Here is a 22,692-nt window from a genome sequence, read left to right as displayed (position 1 = left end):
CTGTATCTAACCTACTACTTAGTAGTCTTGGACCTATTTGGACTTGATGCCTCCCTTATTTCCCCCTCTAACTGGAGGCAGTACTAGCTATTTCAAGTTGTGTGGTTTTGCCTGGGAAAGAGAAAAGTAATAAACTGGGGTAAGAGTCTAATACCCCGAAAGTGGGTGAAATCCTTCTAGAGGCTCTCATCATCGATTTGATGAAACACTCCACCAGCACCAAAAGACGTTTCAAATATCCAGTGAGGACTCCAGCTTTATCGATAAGCACCACACACAACAAAGAAAAAACAAAACAAGACAAACAAAAACAAACAAACGTACAAAAAAAATATGCCTTGGTCTTGAACTAAGAAACTTGGTATAGCACATAATGAAAGAAAAGAAAGGGAGAGAAAAAGTAAGTATAACTGGGGACAACAATTTCAATAATCACACCTAAACAGAGAAATCGACCAAAATAGATAGGTAAATAGGAATAACAATAATAATAATAAATGAAGGTAAAAAATATATATATAAAAAAAAGTAACCAAGGTTTTGTGCTTTTTTTTTTCCTCCTGCCCTGGCACAGTAAATATTGGGGTCATTCAAAAAGGATTTTACTTGGTCTAAGAAATATGGGGTTTCTCCGTCATTGGAGTATACTGTCATGGGATCAACACTAGGCTTTGCTCAGGATGATTTACTCTCCCGGTGGTGTTTTTGTGGTGTTTGGAAGACTTCTGCTCTGTCCAGGGTGATACAATCAGAGCTCTGTGTTTAGAGGTCTCAGTATCTGCACAGATCCTGAGATGGTATTTATGATGAAGTCAGTCTTTGTGGTTGTGGTTCTAGAGGTTCTGTTCCCTCAGTGTCATTATAATCCATCTTCTGTGGTTGGTGATCTTGGTCTTTGCACTGAGCTTAGGAAGGCACCTAGGATAGCGTCTTTTTTTGTGCTTCCAGAAGCCCCATTCCATTACAATTGTCTCTGCAGGACCTTTGGGGTTGGGGATCATGATTATTGTGCAGGTCATAGTTCAAACCCTAAACTAGGGCTTTTATATTGGTCCTAAGATGTATACAGTCTGGTCGTGGTTCTATCAGTCAGTCATCTGTAAATCGCAATCTTGGCTTTTGGACCTACCAAAGGGTACCAAGTCTTCTGGTTTTTTCTTGTCGTTAACTGGTAGGGTAGGCTAATCTGCTCTAAGGTCAAGTTGTTCACATTTTCCTCATTGTCAGGATATCATGTTAGAGCTGGCCCTTGTTGTTGACCCCGCAGTATTAAGGTTGTCCTGGATGGTATTTGTTTCCTGCAGCTGTTGTGAAGAACTGTGCCATTTCTATGTCTGAGATCCAGGGTTCAAGGCTGGTTGAATGGTATCTAATCACCTGAGGTCTAAGTTGATTCCACATGACATATTTTCCAGGTAGGAGATATCCCTGTATTGTAAACAACTATGAGTTCCTTTCTCTAGTAGATAAGAGCTCTTTTTTTTTTAATATGTAAGATTTCCCCTTTATTTAGTGTGCCTTTGCAGGGGAAAACGGTGCTACATTATATTGTCAGTGTATTTGGGGTTGGGCAGAAGGAATAACAGAAACAGGTCCCATACCCAAAAATGATAAAAAAAAAAAGGAATAAAAATGTATGTGCTCATAAATGTATATGTAGGACAGACATTTAAAAAATATATAAATAAATTGAAAGAAAGTAAATATAGGAGAAAGAAATAAAAGTGGTGCAAAAGATTACCTTACATTTGGGGGAGAGCAGGTAAAGAGGTGGTGTATTACAGGTCTTATGCCTATGTTGGAAGTACAGTTTTTCCCATTGTCTTTTGGGTTTTTCTAGTGGAGTGTGGGTTCCCAGGCATCTTTCTATCACACCCCCTGACCTTCTTCAGATTGGTAAGAATTTGCAGCAGGGAGGTCTTGGAAGAGTTCTTGCATTGGGGATACTTTTGGGCCTAGGTCCGGTTTCAAGAAACAGTCCATGTTAGGGGAAGTTTGTAGGGAGGGCTGCGCAGCATGAGTCCGCAAGGGGGTTGGCTGTCTTTTCTTGCAGGAGACGAGGTGTGGGTTTGACTGGATGTCCCCTCGTCTGGGTGCTGGGTACTGGTTCGTTGGGTAGGAGGTCGATCTTGATGCCTAATAGATTAAGGACTGGGGGTGAAGAGTTTTAATATGGTGGGAGATCTGGATGGGATTGAGGGTTGAAGGGATAGTTGGATTTCTGGAGGGGAGAAAGGGGAAGGTATATGAGAGGGGTATGAAGGGAGAGAAAAGAGAAAATACCTTAGAAAGAAAGGGGGAAGAGAACGGGTAAAAAAGTAAAGAGAAGAATAGAAAAGAGAAAAGTGAAGGAGAAAAAAAAAGTAGTGAGAAGAGAGGAGAGAATAGCAAGTGAAGGCTGGTTTGGTTGAATGTGTTCGATGAATAGAGCCTTTAGTTTAAGTCTGTACTTCGCAGTTATTGCTTCAGTGGTCTGACTGGTCTCGTGCTTCAATTCCTAAGAGAAGGTATAACCTAGGGATAAAGTGTATGTTAAAGAGTTTTCTCCGGACCATCTCGTAGTGCAAGCAAGGTATGGTATCTCGTGTGGGATCCTGAGTTTCCATCTTAGTTTGTCCGCCTTTTTTATCCAATGGTGCCTTCCCGGGGGCAAGGGAACCCCAGCAGGAGGAGGGCAGCCGTTCGCGAGGTCGGGGCGGGCGGGCGGGCAGGGCTCTCTTCAGTTTATTTTAACTTTAATTAAACATTTTATAGTTAACATAATTATTTGCAGTGGTGTTTATATTTATGGTCTTGGTTGGGAGTTACCTCATTTCACCATCACCAAAGTACCCAAGGATCAAATTCCACACCAAACTTTTTAGTTCTTTATTGTCTTTGTTTATGAAATATTATTAACTGAGAAAACTTTAGAGATCAGACAGTATAAAACATTAATTTTGCTATACATGTAAACTAGATAGCAAATAAAAAAATCACTTAAGTGATTTTCCCAGGTTTAAGCAGATAGAAATAACAGGGATACTAGAATACACCAAAATCTTGCCCATTCAATATCCTTTATATTATATTAAGTCTATTGCTATAGACTTAAAGAAATGCAAAGATATTAAAAACACATTCTCTAACAACCAGGGACTTGAGCATTAACAAATTAAAAACTCACATAGCTAAATTTAAAGCAATAGTAAGATGTATCATCATTCAAAATATGAGTAAACATTACAAAAGTAGAGAACTTAGTTTGGTTGCGTAAAGACATGCTCCATGTACCAAGAGAATACTATAATATTAGATAGGTATTATATGTTATTTTTAATTGCAAATAACAGAAAATTCTACTCAAGTTAGCCCAAATAATGACAAAATTTTTCTCTAACAAAAATCTAAAGATACAACAGAGTTTTCAATCGCTTGACACAGATACCATATCATCAACTTTACTATTTATCTCCCAACACCCTCACCATTAGCTTCTAAATCTGGTTTCTTTTATGACCATAAGAATAAATTAGGGGCTGGAGCAGTGATACAAGTGGTAAGACATCTGCTTTACCTGTGCGAGCCTACGACGGGCCACTGTTTGATCCCCCAGCATCCCATATGGTCCCCCCAAGCCAGGCTTTATTTCTGAGCATATGGCCAGGAGAAACCCCTGAGTGTCAAAAACCAAAAATAAATAAATAAGTAAATAAATAAATAAATAAATTATACCTAGTTATAATTATATATGTATGTATGTATCCCTGTTCAAAATAGAAACTAAATACCTCTGCCCTAATCATAGGTCAAAAGTCATTGTTGTTCTCATATTAGAGATTATATAACATTGATGAACTTTAACATTGGTCCCTGAATAATCTATCCATAGAATCATCATCCATTCCTTCCATCCTTATCATAGATATTTTTACCCATTGTTCAACAGGGCAAATGGATGGTGTGGAGTTAACAATAATACTTCTCTGGTAGGATTTAATAGAAAAGGGAGAAAGTAGAAAAATCCCAAAATATTAAAGCAAGAATAAAAGTACCATATTTGCTGGCATATAAGCCGACCAGGCATATAAGACGACTCCCTAATTTTGTAGTTAAAACATAGGTTTAGGCGTATATTCGCTGTATCAGACAGAACGTTCCTGTGCTGCAACTGTATGTACCACAGTGAGCCAATCACAACAAACAAAGGTTCAAAGGTTATGCTGTAATAGACTTCCTCTTTGACTCTGGCCAACCTGAGCAGGCTTTTTACAGTGTAGATTCGGGTCCAGAACATTGTCTAATTTGCATGAATAAAAAGCCTGCTTGGATTGGCTGAGTTAGAGAGGCAGTCCGAGCAGCTTTGCAGTGATTGGTGCAGGATCGAGTTGGAAAATTCGTTTTGTGGCAATATTCAGACAATTTTCATTTAGCGGCATATTGAAACATTTTTCGGGATATACTCGGCGTATAAGACGACCCCCGATTTTCGGTTGACTTTTTTTTGTTTCAAAAGTCATCTTATACGCCGGAAAATACAGTATTTAGAGCTCAGGGTTTCTGAGTCTACCTAGAGCACAAAATATATACAGGGAAATGTATAGGGCAGTGAAAGAAAAAATATAATGATAGCTTTGGTTCAGACTGTGAAGAAGTTTGAGCATCAGTGAAAATAATGTGAGGTTAATTTATGTTTAAGTGATTGGAGATTATTGAAAGAATTTTTCACAAAAGGGCAATAAATAGAACATAACTTGAAAGATACGCCTAGAAATTTTTATTTATTATTTTTGTTTTTGTTTTCATTTTAGGGCCATACTCAGCAATGTATAGAGTGTACTTTTGACGCTGTGCCCAGGAATCACTCCTGGCAGTCTGAGGGGACCATCTAGGAGATAGAATCTGAGTCAGTTGCATGTAAGACAACTGCTCTACCTGCTATATTATCTCTGGTCTTATTTACAGTATGGTCTTGAGTAAATTCATTATCTAACTAATGTGTTAATTCACAGTGGGTATACTAAAGCTCTAAATTTGATGGAAATTATAGGAGGATAGAAATATAATAGAAATATTGAGGATGCGGGGCCGGAGAGGTGGCACTAGAGGTAAGGTGTCTGCCTTGCGAGCGTTAGCCAAGGAAGGACAGCGGTTCATATGGCGTCCCATATGGTCCCCCAAGCCAGGGGTGATTTCTGAGTGCTTAGCCAGGAGTAACCCCTGAGCATCAAACAGGTGTGCCCCCCCCACAAAAAAAATATATTGAGGATGAAGAGTCTATGGAAATTTTTGAGTAAAGAGACCTAAGTAGGAAATAAATGCAAAGTTGAAAACAGCTTAGATTCTGAAAAGACAGTAGTTCTTGGGAGTTGGTTAGAGGGTGTTTAGGAGAGATAATGAGATCGGTTTCAAAATTTTGAGGTATTATGTGGAGACTTCCAGAAATCAGTTAGAATGCAGGTCTCAGAGTTAGGAGAGGTGAGAATTAAAACAATGGGAGCTTGTCAGGAACAAGTCAGAGAATAGACGGAGATAAAAGGGGTCCAAATTCAAAACCTTGGGTGGCATCTATAACCAATGAAGAAACACAAACTAGGAGCTAAACAAGGTGACTGAGAGGACAAAAAAACAGGACAACTCAACTAAAGCAGCTGCCAATGAGCATTCCAAGGTAAGGCTATAAGGTAAAGCATGCAAGATGTTGTGCAAAAGTTTAACAGAATGAAAGGTGAGAAAAAGTCTGCTTCTGTAGGTGAATTGAGAGTATCTGGTGACATTTCAGAAAAAATAAATTGGCACAAAGAAAATAGGCACATAAAAAAGAGAATCAATTGGATGTTTCCAAAAACTGGTGCAACTTCCCATGTGTTCTATTACAATACACAGAATGCCTTGAGAACTGTTACCATGCTTTGCACACCTTTGGATCCCAGAGTATAAATCAGAGCAGATGATCCAGTCTGACAATAGAAGAGAAAGCAATGGAAGCAAATACCTGATTTGATTGAACCAAAGAAGGATATCTCTTTAAAAAAAAAAAACAACTAAAGATCAAAGTAAGTATGTAAAATAGCACACAGGTAAAGAAGCTGTTGATAAGAGGAAGAGAAGAAAACATGTGGGGAAAGAAAAGATTCCCAGAGAAAATTCAATTCTCTAAGGCTCTAAAAATGGGTAAGAGCTGGGACTGAGAGATCACAAAGGAGGGTGATACATTCTTTCAAACTGTCGGTTTTTATGTTAGAGTTAGTCATTGCTCAGCATCTTTATTGGCTGAACCTGTACATTGCTCTCACCATTATTCTTATGTTCATTGTTATATTTTCTATTACTCTCTTCAGAATCATTTCCAGATTTTTTTTCAATTCTTATAACACCCAGCTTTTGGTGAGTCCTCTATAGCTGGAGTTTGCAAGATAGAAATTTAGAGCTTTCTCCTCTGTGCTTTAGCATTTAGATATTTTTTCCTAATTTAGGGGCTACACCTAGATCAGGGATTACTCCATACTCTGCACTCAGGATTACTCCTGCCGATATTCAGAGGATCATACGGGATGCTGAGAAACAAACCCAGATCATCTGTGTGCAAGGCAAATAAATGCTCTATCCACTGTATTATCACTCCAACCCTGCATTTAGGTTTCTATTTTGACAGAAATTGCAATCTCTCATCACTAATACAAAAGAAACTATGTCCTCACCCACCCAAACACTTATGTTACAACCCTTCAATATAATGAAATTTGGAGATAAAATATTAGATAATTCAAGCTAAGGAAGTATCCAAAATCAGCACAGTCTAGCAGTGGCCCTCAAACTTTTTAAACAGGGGACCAATTCCTTGTTCCTCAGATTGTTGGAGGGCCAGACTATACTAAAAACAAAAACTATGAACAAATTCCTATGTACTCTGCATATATCTTATTTTGAAGTGAAGAAACAAAACAGGAACAAATATAATATGTGGCCCACAAGCCATAGTTTGAGGACCACTGTTACCCTTATAAAATGAATAGAAGGCATGGCAGGTATCTTGCCATCTCCAGGCACATACAATAAACTATATCGTGTTATTATTGATATATTCTTTCAAATTTGTCAATAATTGTATTAGATATTTTGCTGATCTCCCAATGAGTGCGTATATGTTTAGTAGTGTTATTTCTTCCTGTTGCACAGATCCCTTGATTAGTACGAAGTGTTCATCTTTGTCCCTTACAGTTTTTCTGAGTCTAAAGTTTGTGTTGTCTAATATTAATATGGCCACCCCAGTTTTTGGGTTTTTTTTTCAAGCAATAGAATGGGGTACAAAATAAGAAAAAATAAAAAATAAAAAAAATTTTAAAAAAAGAAGTCAAATACTTTGAAAATGAGTGGAGACCTTCTAGAGGCTTTCAACCTCAGTTTGAGAGAGCATTTGAAAAAGGTAATGAAACACCACAACAATATAGAAAGAAATATCAAATTAAATATCTAGTGGGCACTACAGCAATAAAGACAAGCACCACACAATAGTCTCGGTTCTAAAATCAAATCATGCCGGAGTGCAAAAAAAAAAAAAAAAAAAAGAGAGAAAGATAAGATAAAATAAAATAAAATGAAATAAAATAAAATTGGAAATATCAACTTTAATATCTACACCAAAATAAAGACGTCAAAAAATCGATCAATCAATCAATAAATGTGTGGAAAGATGATTATTTTGTGGTTTTGTTTTTTTTTTTTTTTTTTTCGTTTTCCCCCTGCATAGGCACATTAAGTATTGGGGATATTATAGAGGGAATTCCCTTGGCCTAGGAGTTACAGGGTTTCTCCACCCCTGAAGTATACTGTCATGGGATTAACTGTAGACTCCTTGCATGATCATTTACTCTCTCCTGGGTGTTTTTGTGGTGTATGGAAGACTTCTGCTTCATCTTGGATGGTAAAATCAGACCTTGTATCTAGAGATCTTGGTGACTGTGCAGCTCAAGGAATGAAGCTTATGATGGAGTTTTTCTTTGTGGTTCTAGGAGTTCTGCTTCTTCAGTGTCGTTTTAATCCATCTTCTGTAATTGGTGGTCTTGGTCATTATGTTGCTCCTAGGATGGAGCCTGGGATAAAGTCTTTGGTTATGTTTCTGGAAGACCCGTTCAGTTGCGGTTGTCTCAGTCAGACCTCTGGAGTTGGAGATCTTGTTTGTTGAACAGATCGTAGACCAAAAGCTAGGCTAGAGCTTTTCATTGCTGCTGTTGTTGTTGCTGTTGGTCCCTGGATGCGTACTGTTGAGACCTGGTTGTAACAACCAATCATATGTATATAGCGATCTTGGCTTTTGCTCAGGTCAAAGGGTGACATGTTTTCTAATTTTGTCTTATTGTTGGCTGATGAGGAAGGACAACTTGCTCTTAGATCAAGTTGTTCCCATTTCCTCATTGTCAGGTTATAAATTTAGAGCATCAGAGCAGCATTATGAATGCCCTGGAGGGGACTTGGTTCCTGGAGCTGTTGTGGAGAACTCTGTCATTTCTATGTCTGAGATCCAGGAGTCAAGGCTGGATGGTTGGTGTCTAGTTTCCTGGAGTCTAAGTTGTTTCCACATGACATATGTTCAGACACCCCAGTTTTTTAAGAGTGTTGTTTGCTTGAATGATTTTCCTCCTGCCTTTGATTTTGAGTCTATGTTTGTTCTGACTATTCAGGTGTGTTTCTTGTAGGCAGCAGAAGGTTGGATTAATCTCTTTGATCTATTTTTATTTCTATGGGGATCCTCCATATTTCTATTCTAAGCTTTTTATCTGAGAGATTAATAAAATGGTTGGTATTTTTTTTGGTCATCAGAGCTATCATCTTCATTCTCTGTGCATGGTGTTTGCCTACAAGATTTCCCAGTTATATGTTATAGTGTGATTTTTTTTTCTATGTGTTATAGTGGGGTTCATTAGTTAGAAAGAGCACGTGAAGCGGAGCAGCCATGCTCTTCTAGAGCTTCTAGAAGACAGTTTTTGCTGTGTCTTTCTTGGCCTTCTTAGGAGGGTTTCAAAAGACAGAAGAGAAGAGAGATAGGTGAAGGTGACAGATTCTTTCAGTCTTTCTCCCTGTTGCTACACACACATCAGGGGCCAGACAGCTACCCTGCCTTTACAAACAAAGAAGTATACCTTTCTGCTGGGGCGCCTCTGGGAGACAGTTTTCACTGGGTCTTTCTTGGCCTTCATAGGAGAGTTTCACAATAAAAGTTTATGTGAGAGTACACCAAGAAGGTGGCATTTTATAAATCCAAAATAGAGCTATCACAGAAACTAAATTTATCATCATCTTTATAATGGACTTCTACCTTTACAATTATGAAAATTAGCTTTTTTTCGGCCGGGACCGCCATCTTCCAGTTTTTCCAGTAAATCACAGTCATGACCAACACAAAGGGAAAGAGGAGGGGCACCCACTACATGTTTTCTAGACCCTTTAGAAAACATGGAGTTGTTCCTTTGGTCATGTACATGCGGATTTATAAGAAAAGTGATATTGTAGACATAAAGGGAATGGGCACTGTTCAAAAAGGAATGCTCCACAAATGTTACCATGGAAAAACTGGAAGAGTCTACAATGTTACCCAGCATGCTGTTGGCATTGTTGTAAATAAACAAGTCAAAGGCAAGATTCTTGCCAAAAGAATTAATGTTCGTATTGAGCATATTAAGCACTCTAAAAGTCGAGACAGCTTCCTGAAGTGGGTGAAGGAAAATGATCAGAAAAAGAAAGAAGCCAAAGAGAAAGGAACTTGGGTTCAATTGAAGCTCCAGCCTGCTCCACCCAGAGAAGCACACTTTGTGAGAACCAATGGAAAGGAGCCTGAGCTGCTGGAACCCATTCCTTATGAATTCATGGCATGAGAGGCATTTTTTAGAAATAAAATATCTCTGAACTATCAAAAAAAATTATGAAAATTAACCTTTCCTATTTTTTTAACCTTTCCTATTTTTAATTCACCCGCTCTGTGAAATATTGTTAAGGCAATCTACATTGCCAAATATAATCACCAATAAAATAACAGAATGTATTTACCTGTCTCAGAAAATTCTACAGACTGTAAGTTCTTTGATCTGGGGCCTAGCTGTAGGTCCAACCTCATATAAGAGCATTGAATCAATAATCAAGCTCCTTAGTTCTTCAGGCATAATATCTAGAGTATAAGAAAAGGGAACAAACTCATCTTTGAGGTTATTTCTAACTCCTGCTTGATGATCCTGAGAAGCAGTAACAGTGTTGGAAGGTTAGTAAACACTGTCAAACCCCCAAATAGAGACCATATCAACTCCATTACTAGAGACAGATGTCTAGGGACACAGCCTGGAGGATTAAGATTCTAGTATGTGATATGGTTGTTGGCAACCCCTGAGAAAATATAGTGGGAAAAAAAAACCTTGGCAGGAAAAAGTGTCATTTAGGAAAACACCATCAATTTTTTAAAAGTGAATTGCAGTCTTCTCCTCCCCTTTCTTTTGTAAACTGTGATTAGACTGTACTTTGCTCGAGTTTTCAGTAATGATACCTTTTACTCTGCCCTGTATATCTTGAGTGTGCTTGAAAATTCTTTATCAAATTGTGGTAGAGAGTCCTTTTCTAACAGGGTACACAGTCAGGACTCCTGCTTTGCCTCTCCTCTGTGGTTAGTTCACCAGCAGGAATTCTTTTATAGGGCAAGGAGGCTACAGAGAGCTCAACTGAAGTATATTTCCACTCATCTGATCACAAGGATGTGCTGGGAAAGGGAAATAATTTCCACTGACTAAAGTTCTAATGTATGCTAGATTTTAATACTTGATATCTTGCCTGACTAAATTCATTTAGCACATTCTTTAACTGACCTCTAAAATACACCATATGAAAGCTATGTGACCCTCTCTATTTGAATGCTGCTATTTATCCTCATTTTGGCCAAATAGCTATTGTGAATAAAGCAAATGAAACATCCATTTTATGAGGCACAAACGAATGAGGAAAAAAATGGCACAACTTTACAATGAGAATGTCATTTCTCCAGACTAACCCCTCTGATTGAGATGAAGACCAGGTAGGTGTGGGAAGACAGTTGGCATTAAAATCAAATTTAAGAATTAAAAAATTCCATTGCAAATATTGATGACTGATAAATATACTTTTTTGTTTAGTTCTAAATTTTTCCCAATTTAACATGTTACTGCCCCATTCTGATACCTCATACTTTTTCAAATAGTCTGTGTTATTCAGAAGTGTGGAATAAAATCCATATCCTACTTTAAAGATAAGAAAAATACTATAAAGTTCAATAATTTAATCTTAGTCAATTTATCCAATTTTATCTAGTTTTTTAACTTTTTTTACTTTTATCTAGTCAATTTATCTAATAAATTATCTATTATCTATTACAATAGTAATAGAAAACTTATAGAATTAACACTTGTATAAAAAAATAAAACAAAATAATAAAATGTTTTTAAAATTCAACAAAATAATGTTTATAGTAAATTTAATTGAAAGTTAACCTGCTTACAAAAGAAAATATAAGCAAAAATATCATCCATTGTGGCCAGCTGACTGATTAAGAGATCGAACACTACCATCACTTCTGAAGTTTGTTCCCCTTCTAGTCACCACTTATGGAAATCATGTTAATGAAACATTCAAGGAAAGAGACTATGTCTTAGAAACTAAGGTATTTATTGCAGTATTTGATGCAGAAAAATTGGAGCAATTTCTTTCTATATTTATTATATAGAATAATTTGTTCTCAAAGAGTAAGGGAATCATAGTACAGCTTTTTTTTAATATAATTTTTATTTTGATCATAGTGGCTTACATATTGTTGACAATAATATTTTAGGTACATATTTACATAAAATCAGGGGGGATTCCCATCACCAAATTGTCCTTCCTACACCTCCGTTTTTGTCCTACCTCCCATATCCTCTTCCCTCACTCCCAGGGTTGCTAGAATATGTGGTCCCCTCTGTATCTAGCCTACTACTTAGTAGTCTTGCACCTGTTTGGTTCTGGTGCCTCCCTTATTTCCCCCTCTAACTGGGGGGTAGGACTAGCTAGTTCAAGTTGCGTGGTTTTGTTTGAAGGAGAGAAAAGTAATAAACTGGGGTAAAAGTCTAATACGCCTAAAATAAGTGGAATTCTTCTACAGGTTCTCATCATCGGTTTGAGAGACGAAGGAGAGAAAAAAGGTGAAACACTCCACCAGTACAAAAAGAAGTGTCAAATATCCAGTGAGGACTCCAACAATAACGATAAGCACCAAAAAAAAAAAAACAACCCACAAAACAAAACAACACAAAACAAAACAAAACAAAACAAAAAAACGCCATGGTCTTGATATAAGAAACATGGCATTGCATATAAAGAAAGAGAAAGAATAAGTATAACTGGGGACAACAACTTCAATAATCACACCCAAACAGAGAAATTGACCAAAAATAGATAGGTAAATAAAAATAATAATAATAAATGAAGATAAAATAATATATAAAAAATAAATAATGTTTTGTGCTTTTTGTTTTTTCCCTCCTGCCCTGGCATAGTAAATATTGGGGTCATTCAAAAAGGAATTCACTTGGCCTAAGAGATATGGGGTTTCTCCGCCCTTGGAGTGTATTGTCATGGGATCAACTATAGACTCTGTTCAGGATCGTTTACTCTCCCGGTGGGGCTTTTGTGGTGTTTGGAAGACTTCTGCTCTGTCCTGGGTGATACAATCAGGCCTCTGTGTCTAGGGATCTCAGTATCTGCACAGATCCAGGGGTGGGACTTATGATGAGGTCAGCCTTTGTGGTTCTAGAAGTTCTGTTCACTCAGTGTCATTTTAATCCATCTTCTGTGGTTGGTGATCTTGGTCTTTGCACTGAACCTAGAATGGCACCTAGGTTAGTGTCTTTCTTTGTGCTTCCAGAAGCCCCATTCCATTACAATGGTCTCTGCCAGACCTTTGGAACTGGGGATCATGTTTATTGTGCAGGTTGTAGTTCAAACCCTAGGCTAGGGCTTTTTTATTGGTCCCAGGCTGTATACAGTCTGGTCATGGTTCTAGCAGCCAGTCATCTGTAACTCGCAATCTTGGCTTTTGGACCTACCAAAGGGTGACAAGTCTTCTGATTTTGTCTTGTCGTTAGCTGGTAAGGTAGGATAACCTGCATTTAGGTCAAGTTGTTCCCATTTTCCTTGTTGTCAGGATGTCATATTAGAGCTGGCACTTGTTGGTGACCTCGCAGTATTAAGGCTGTCCTGGATAGGATTTGTTTCCTGTAGCAGTTGTGAAGAACTGTGCCGTTTCTATGTCTGGGATCCAGGGGTTCAAGGCTGGACGGATGGTATCTAATCACCTGAGGTATAAATTGATTCCACATGACATATTTTCAAGGTAGGAGATATCCCTGTATTGTAAACAACTATGAGTTCCTATCTCTAGTAGATAAGAGCTCTTTTTTATATGTAAGATTTCCCCTTTTTTAGTGTGCCTTTGCAGGGGGAAATGGTGCTACATTATATTGTTGGTGCATTTAGGGGTGGTCAAAGGGGAAAACAGAAACAGGTTACATACCCACAAAAGATAAAAAAAAAATAAAAAATAGAAAAAATAGGGAATAAAAATATATGTGCTTACATATGTATATGTAGGACAGACATTTAAAAAAAAACATGAGTTAGCAAAGTATTTAAAGGACCAAAGTGATGCAAAAGACTATCTTACATTTGGGGAAAAGCAGGTAAAGAGGTGGTGTGGTACAGGTCTTATGCTTATGTTGGAAGTACAGGTTTTCCCATTGTCTTTTGGGTTTTTCTTGTGGTGTGTGGGTTCCAAGGAATCTTTCCATCCCATCCCCTGATCTTCTTCAGATTGGCAAAAGATTTGCAGCAGGGAGGTCCTGGAAGAGTTCTTGCATTGAGGATACTTTTGGACCTAAGTCCGGTTTCAAGTAACAGTCCACATTAGGGGGAGTTGGTAGGGAGGGCCGCGAAGCATGAATCCGCAGGGGAGTTGGCTGCCTTTTCTTGCAGGAGACGAAGTGTGGGTTTGACTGGGTATCCCCTCGCCTGGGTGCTGGGTACTGGTTCGTTGGGGTAGGAGGTCAATCTTGATGCCTAATAGATTAAGGACTGAGGGTGGAGAGTTTTAATATGGCGGTAGGTCTGGATGGGATTGAGGGGTGAAGGGATAGTTGGATTTCCAAAGGGGAAAGGGGAAGGTATATGGGAGGGGTAGGAAGGAAGAAAAGAGAAAATACATTAGAAAGAAAGGGAGAAGAGAAAAGGAAAAAAAGTGAAGAGAAGAATAGAAAAGAAAAAAAAAGAAAAAAATAACAAAGAAAGTAGTGAGAAGAGAGAATAGCAAGGGAATGCTAGTTTGCTTGAATGTGTTCGAAGAATAGAGCCTGTAGTTTAAGTCTGTATGTCGCAGTTACTGCTTCGGTGGTCTGACTGATCACGTGCTTCAATTCCTAAAAGAAGGTATAACCTAGAGATAAAGTGTATGTTAAAGAGTTTTCTCGGGGCCATCTCGTAGTGCAATCTAGGTATGGTATCTCGTGTGGTATCCCGCGCTGCCGTCTTAGTTTGTCCGCCATTTGTATCCAAGGACGCCTGTGGACATAAAAGCTGAGAGGTTATTTTAAATATAGTAAGATAAAGGCATTAAAACGTAGTGTTATGGGATGTTTCCATTGGAGACAGTGATTTCCCGTGGTGTTCTTTACCTGTGTTCCTGTATACGATCTCTAAGAGATTATTGTGGGCCTTTGTTGTGGAAGGCTGATTACATACCTGTTCTCTCTATGCTGCTGTTTTTGGTGTTGCTGTTTTCTTTGTGGTATAATGTGTAGTCAAGAGTTTGCGTTATTCCTTTTTCAAGTATTTTGGGCACTGCTCCCGAGTATATGTTGACTATTACAGTGTTTGGAGTTTCTACCCTGTTAAACCCTGTTATTTGATTGTTAAGTATTAGTTGTGTATAAGATGTATGTTCTGGGTGCTTCAGAATAGTGCTACCATTCTGTGTTTATCTTTTGTCTTCTGACTTCATAGTACAGCTTTTAAATGAAAAATATTCATGTTTGATCTCCAGTTATATGTAAAAAGCGAAAGTGTCATTCTAACTTGAACAAGAACAAAGAAGATAAGCCACAAAAATAGTTTTTAAAACTTGTCACATGACTAAACATTTAAAGAGGGGTATCAAATAAATGAAATTTAAGAAACTGATAATATTCTCTAGGAGAAAATAGATGTAGTTTACAGTTCTCATCTTCAGCAATGAACCAGAATGAAGAGTTCAGCCTAGATGAGAATGGAAAGGTACAAGCTATATTTCTAACAGCGTCCATAGTCTCATGTGAGCTGCCATAAAAAAATTAAAGCTCTGATGAAAGGAAGCACTAGCATAAATTCATATTTACCTACCAACTCTTCTTACACAAACACAAAGGTTTAGCATCTCTATAACTAATAGCAGAAACATAATTAAAATGAATCTTACCTGGGCCAGAGTGGCAGCACAGTAGTAGAGCATTTTGCCTTGCATGCAGCTGACCCAGAATGGATGCAGGTTCAATCCTCAGCATCCCATATGATGCCCAGAAGCCAGGAGCAATTTCTAAATGCAGATCCAGGAGTAACCCCTGAGTGCCACCAATTGTGGCCCCCAAAAAACTAAATAAATAAATAAAGAATAAATAAATAAATAAAATCTTACATGAGGCACATAGGACTTTTTTGAAGTCAAGACAGAGATTTGCCGGCCATAACTTTAAAGTTAAGCTATTTAACTTTAACTGACTTAACTTTAAAGTTAAGTGGATTTATAGTTAAAATATTATAGTTATAAATAATTTGATGTCTCATACTAAATATGGTCTAGGAGCACTGCCAGATATGACTCCTAAGCACTTCCAACAGTGCCAAAAGAAATAGAAAAGCCCCACCATTTCTATAGTCTATGGCATTCTGTTATATCCACTTGAATAGAAAAAACAAGACCTAAGTCATAAGCCTAGCACATAGGTACCTACTAATCGTTGCTATTTACTAATACCTGCTATACTAAATAAAACCATTAGTTTGGGGAAATGTGGTTCTACATAGAAAGAATCGCAAATAATGTCAAACAGCATAAAAAAAATAGAGAAGAAACCAATAGCATCCAGATTATGTGGGTCACTAAAAGCCTGATGAATTATGAGTGCAAGACCTTATTGACAATAGAGATCAGTAAAAGGTTTGCAGAGGGAGCAGAGCTATGCTGAAGAATCAATCTATAATCCTATATATTTTTGTGCAGAGTATCTTAGTTGATTACATTCTTTAATTTATTGAAATAATACCAGTTGTCAATAATGTAAACATTTTAGCCATATTCAAGCCAGGCCAGCTCAAAGACTCACTCTTTTCTCAAATGAGATGTAAACCAAGCCATGAACTATCATTGGCCAAGTACACTAGCCCACACAAAAGAAACCTGGTCATCTCAAGAGGAGAGGGTGGACCAAACCCTCATTCTGTATAGCCACACCTGTTGCCTCAATCACCCACCCAGAGTCATCATTTTCCCAAAGGCCCTGCTTCATTACCCCTCTTCAATTCCCTCAGGGACACCAATCTGACCAAACTTTAGGTACGCTGGTTTGGGTGCTGATATCACCAGGGAGTTTTGTGAGTACAGAATCCCTCATCTCTATCTTTCTTTTTCCAGGATGCCTGGCAGCTAAGTATATGCCCATAAAAGTTGCAGTATCAGTAATAGCACTTTGAATTTCTGAATAATTTCAATGGTTTGATACTTTCATCTCTATAGGAACACATCAACTTAACAGAATGAACAGCTAACAACAAAAACTTACTAAGCCTCCGCCACTCTATTAATTATTTCATTGGAGATACAATAATTTCAAAAATACATTTGCTACTTTACTTTTTCTTTGTTATTTTAAATGTTCTTTTCTTCCTTTTTCTTTTGTCTTTTTCCTTTCTATTTCTTTCAACAGCTTTGCTTGTAGTTATCTGAAAACAAATGTATTATGGACAACTATGTGATGCATTTTATTTAAATAATACATAAAATTAATGTCAATTTTTATTTTTTTACTTGCCTTAGGGGCACAGTGTTATCATGCCATATCCACTACCAATGAATCACTGTGTAACTCACACCTCCTCCCTCAAGTTTCTTTTCACTGAATATTGGCTATTCTTCTGTTTTCTTCTTTTATATGCTACCTATCAATGATGAAAACTTCAATTTAATCTACACTTTAGCAAAAAAAAGAAAACAAAAAAAAACCTTTTCATTTTTTGTAGCTAAATTATGGTGAATATTTGGCAATTTTTGGCAGGGGTTAGGAGGGGAAGGGTATAGTGCTCAGAAGACTCTGGCATCACTCAGTCAACCAAGTTAGCTCACTCAATGTTAGGGCCTGAAAATGCAGCATTGATTGGGTTCAGCAATGCCAGGGACCACAGAAGTCATACTTAAAGCTGCTCAAGGGCCTCTTAAACTCTACTAGGTAACCCTGGAGTTAGATGCAGTCCTAGGGATCAAACCAGGGTTCTGCATATGCAAGGTATATGTCCCCAACTCATGTGCTATTTCCCAGCCCCAAATCAAAGGATCTTTACACTGGGTAAAGTGTAAAATCAGTACACTGGGTATGAGGTTGTTTCAGATGTTGGCTATACTAAATTTCAGCTGACTCTTATCTAGAACTAGAATATAAACTCATCTTAGAAAATCAACACAGTGACAAACTAGTGAAGGATGGTGGGCCCCAATTTATGCAAATAAATTGTCCCCGAAATAGTTTCAACAGTATCATTTCCAAGTGGTAATGCTGATCTCTGTAGTCAGATTCTTTTTATTTCTTTATGAAAAAATATGTAGCCTTATATATCTTGGGTTGTATATTTTAAACATCATTAACATATGAGCAGAATGAGTAGTCTTAAAAGTAGTGATAAGGCTACCTCAAGCTACCCACTTAAGACCTCTGACCTGGAGCATTCCATATGTGGAAAAATTTTTAATTTTTACCTTGCACAATTCATTCTGATTCTTGGTGGTTTCCAAATACAATGAGTAAATCAATTTTTATAGATAGATACATTCTAATCTAAAAGAATACAAAAATTATGGGGCTGGTGTGGTGGTGCTAGAGGTAAGGTGTCTGCCTTGCCAGCGCTAGCCTAGAAGGAACCGCGGTTTGATCCTCTGGCGTCCCATATGGTCCCTCAAGCCAGGAGTGTTTTCTGAGTGCATAGCCAGGAGTAACCCCTGAGCATTACCGGTGTGCCTCCCCCCAAAAAAAGAACACAAAAATTATGAATATATTTAATTGTCAATGAACTTGCCTTTTGTATTTTTAACCTGTTCTATTCATTGTTTAGAAATAATATTTCACCATGCTTATCCAAGAAAGCCCCATTAAAAACTTTAGTTTTTATCCCTATTATCTGTTTGGATAGCATTTTATGCTCAGAATATAGAATGGTTTTCTTTTTATAATTTTACCCTACACATAATTTATTTTAAGTTTTTGAAAGATTAACCCTGGGAGGAATGCCTAAAACACCCTCGACCCAAGAGTTTTGAGAAGAGGACAAAGAAGAAAAGCAATCAAGGAAGAAGTAAAATGAGAGAGTGAAGGAAGAGGGAAACAGGGGTTGAGAATTCAGGTATACTTGTGATGTTATAAAGTGGTATAGCTTTTATATGTGTGTTTACATATATACATATACATAAAACATATATTAAACAACACTGAAAACATGTGATCTAAGCTGCAATCAATGAACTTCATAATGTGTCAGTCAAGATGTTAGGAAGAAGGGGATCAATGAAAAGGATATGGAAACACAGATAGGATTATGTTAAAATTCCACCAACTAAAAGGCACATATTAATTGTATGTACCTAAAACTCAACTATCAATAGCCTTGTAAATCAAGGTTATTTAAACAAAAGTATTTATCAAAAATATTAGCACCAAAGAATATACTATCAGCCTACAATAATCTTAAGCAATTAAAAATATTCTGATACATTTACGTCTTCACACTTCTCCCACTCCTTTACTGATTAGGAAATATCAGGAACCTTAGTTATAAAGGTGAGTGAAGGGAAAGGACCTTGAAAAAAGAAGCTCTTACCTACCCTCATAGACAGCAAGTGGGCATTCTACTATAAGTCCAATGAGAAGCAATTATTTAATAAATTTAAAAATATGAAAAATTACCTGGGGCTAGGGATTTTAATGTTTAGTTGGGATCATGAAATATAAATGTTAATACCTTGACTAGTTAGAAATATATTAAACCTGCCTGAATTTATATCCAGGGCAGAAAATGTAGCACTGAATTAAATAAACTCTGGGAGATAATAAAGATGCTTTATCTCATGCCACGAGGTATATCTTCTCAAGACACAGGCACAGGAATGATGTCATCAAGAGAGTGACAGAGGTTGCTCATGAATTCAGTCATCTTTTCAAGGAGATTATCTAGGAGCTGTCCATAAAAGAGATGTTTCTTTTTTGTTTTTTGTTTTTTTGATCTTTGGGTCACAGCCTGTGATGCTCAGGGGTTACTCCTGGATATGCACTTAGAAATCACTCCTGACTTGGGGAACCATATGGAACTCTGGGGAATAGAAGTGTGGTTCATCCTAGGCTAACACAGGCAAGGTAAGATGCCTTATCACTTGTGCCACCTCTCTGGCCCCTAAAAGAAATATTTCTGTGAAAATTTCAGAAGCCTGAGTGAGATTAAAGCAGCCTTATGTACTAAAAAAAAAAAAAAAACCAAGAAGGATCATTTTGGAAGGGTAAGAGTAGGGCCTACAGACTGACTATAAGATCTGTCCCCATGGCTGCAGGCACAATGCTCCCCAGATAATGCTCCAACTAACTTCACAAAAAAAAAAAAATACTTTCCAGAAGTTTTATGGTGTCTTACTTCACAAGAGCCATTGGAGAAATCTTGTCAGGCATAGGGATTAGTTAGAAATGAAGAAGGAGATGGTCCTACAGCAACAAGTTTTCAAATCTTAGAGGTTTCCATGCCTCACATGTGTAACCAAGCAAAACCCTCCAAACAAACACACTCAACAATGGTCAGAAAAACACTAAACACAAAGCACTACACATATACATACCTACCAATTGGGGGTGTATATGAAGATACCACCCTACTCTATTAAGTGTGAATGCAAAGATATTTAAGACAGTGGCAACCAAAACAAATCAAGAATAGCTTGAGAGCCAGGCCACAATGCAGAAGAGGCTTGACCAGTGTGTGGCAAGAAGAGCGCTACCATTCTGCTCAGCTCTGTTTTGCAGCTTCTCATCTCTTCTAATCAATGAACATCAAAACACCACAACACTACAAAGGTCACAACAGGGAAACAAAACTGAATAACACCATGTTCAGTGAGTGAAGATAGTAATTCAGAAGACCCAACTAGTATCAGCCACCAATTAAGCCTCTCTGATAAGGCTTTAGAGAGAAAATGTGGAAGATGTTCAAATAACTCAAAGAAACTGCGGAACAAATAGAACAAACTGTTGTATTACTTATTAATTATAAAGTCCTAGAATTGTAGATGAATGGTGGTGAGGCCTTTCTCGGCTCGGCCTGACCCCTGCAGTCTCTTTGCTGGAGGGTGATAGCAAAGAAATGATCTACCAGCAGTCAGTGGAAGTTTCAGGAGATATTCTGCTTTATTACAAGGCCCTAATTCATTGTGTTCATATTTCTCACATGCCCTCTAAGTTAAGCTTTATTTAGCAGCCTCCATCAGCTACCCTGCAAGCACCCCTCCTGTATCCAATCTCTCTATCCCTCTCCTCCCCAGGTCACTCCTTAATTATCAAACACAGATCCCTCTGTATTTGGGTCTCACCATTTAGGTGAGATTAGGCAGGAAGCTGGGGGATGGGTAACACAAACAACCAATAAGACTCAGGAGGATATGAGAGTAGAAATCATAAAAATGTAAACATAAAACTTTAAACAGAACTTTAAACAGAAATAACAGGACTTAAAAACTTGGAAAATGAAATAAAAAACTCACTGGAAGGCCTCACAAGTCTCACAAGCAGAGTAACAGCTGCTGAGGACAGAGTTGGTGAGTTAGAAGATGAGCTGCATAATACCTCCATACAACAGAAGTTGAAAAGAGCCTTAAAACAAATGAACAGAAGAAAATATATTCAAAATAAGCAAAAAAGGCAGTAGACCTTTGGGATAAATTAATAGGAACAACATAAGAATCAATGTAGTCGGGGCCAGAGTGGTGGCGCTAGAGGTAAGGCATCTGCCTTGCAAGGGCTAGACTAGGATGGACCGCGGTTAGATCCCCCAAGCATCCCATAATGTCCCCCAAAGACAGGAGTGATTTCTGAACGCATAGCCAGAAGTAACCCCTGAGCATCACAGGGTGTGGTCTCCCAAAAAACAAACAAACAAACAAACAACAACAACAACAACAAAGAATCAATGTGGTTCCAGAAAGGCAGGAAGAAACTCCCTGTTAAGAAGAAACAGTCAAAGACATCGTTGCTTCAGTTCCCAGAACTAAAGGATGCACCTACATCCTGGACACCAGAGGAGTACCAGCTAAAATAGACCTAAATAAAAGCACCCTAAGGCACATCCTAGTCATGATAATAATACAAAAAAAAAAAAAGATGGAACTAAAATACTGAAAGGAGCAAGATCAGAAAGAGAAATTACATACAAAGAAGCATCCTTAAGATACACTGAAGATTTATCACAAGCTACCTACCCTCCAAGCCAGAAGGCAGTGGTGGGATATAGTGAAAAAAACTTAGTGAAATTAATGCCTTGCCATGAATACTTCACAGAGACAGACTTTCATTCAGGTTTGAAAGAAGGATTCTGCTTTATGGATAAACAACAAGAACTTAACTGACTCAAAGATTACCTTAAAAGAACTGAAGGGTCTAATTTAAGGCAAGTCATACCCCCAAAATACACCAAACTTTTACAAAAAGATGACCCAAAATCCTATGATAATAATTTCTCTCGACACCAATAGACAGGATGCACCAATGCAACAAATGCAAATGCACTAATGCAACCACGTGGCAAATGATCAAAATAATTGAATCCAATATTTAGGCTGGGTTGATTTCTAAGATGTACAAGGCACTGATGGATTCCGCAAAAAAAAAAAAAAAATTTAACCCCATTCAAAAATGGGGAGAAGAAATGAACAGACATTTCCTCAAAGAAGAAATAGAGATGGCCAAAAGGCAAATGAAAGTATGCTCCACATAACAAATCATCAGGGAGATACAAATCAAAACAATTATGAGATGTCATCTCACACTGGAAAGACTAACACACATCACAAAGAACAAGAATGATTAGTATTGGCACCAATGCAAAGAGAAAGGGAATCTCATTCACTGTTAGTGGTGGAAGTAGACTGGACTAGTTTCTTTAGAAACAATATGGATATTCCTCAAAAAAAAAAAAAAAAAGAAATTGGGGAGAGGGAAAGGGCAGAGAGATAGCATGGAGGTAGAGCATTTGCCTTGCATGAAGAAGGATGGTGGTTCGAATTCCAGCATCTCATATGGTTCCCCAAGCCTGCAGGAGTAATTTCTGAGCACAGAGCCAGGAGTAACCCCTGAGTGCTGCTGGGTGTGCCGCCCCCAAAAAATAGAAATTTATCTCACATAT

At 37.8% G+C, this 22,692-nt stretch overlaps 1 protein-coding gene across 1 annotated transcript; it reads left to right on the top strand.

The window, feature by feature from the left end:
• Window positions 1–9,352: 9,352 nt before the first annotated feature.
• LOC126004065 (60S ribosomal protein L21-like) lies at window positions 9,353–9,905 on the top strand. Its single transcript, XM_049770476.1, has one exon. It carries the CDS (start codon window positions 9,369–9,371, stop codon window positions 9,849–9,851), a length of 483 nt encoding a protein of 160 aa, XP_049626433.1. The 5' UTR covers window positions 9,353–9,368; the 3' UTR covers window positions 9,852–9,905.
• Window positions 9,906–22,692: the final 12,787 nt, after the last annotated feature.

The sequence above is a fragment of the Suncus etruscus genome, chromosome 1 (genome assembly GCF_024139225.1).
Source record: "Suncus etruscus isolate mSunEtr1 chromosome 1, mSunEtr1.pri.cur, whole genome shotgun sequence".
Lineage (NCBI taxonomy): Eukaryota > Metazoa > Chordata > Mammalia > Eulipotyphla > Soricidae > Suncus > Suncus etruscus.
The sequence above is the reverse complement of the archived record's forward strand: the minus strand, read 5'-3'. Positions and strand labels throughout refer to the sequence as shown.

Excerpts from the sequence above, each read along its gene's own strand:
- LOC126004065 (XM_049770476.1), top strand. The coding sequence starts at position 9,369 with ATGACCAACACAAAGGGAAAGAGGAGGGGCACCCACTACATGTTTTCT.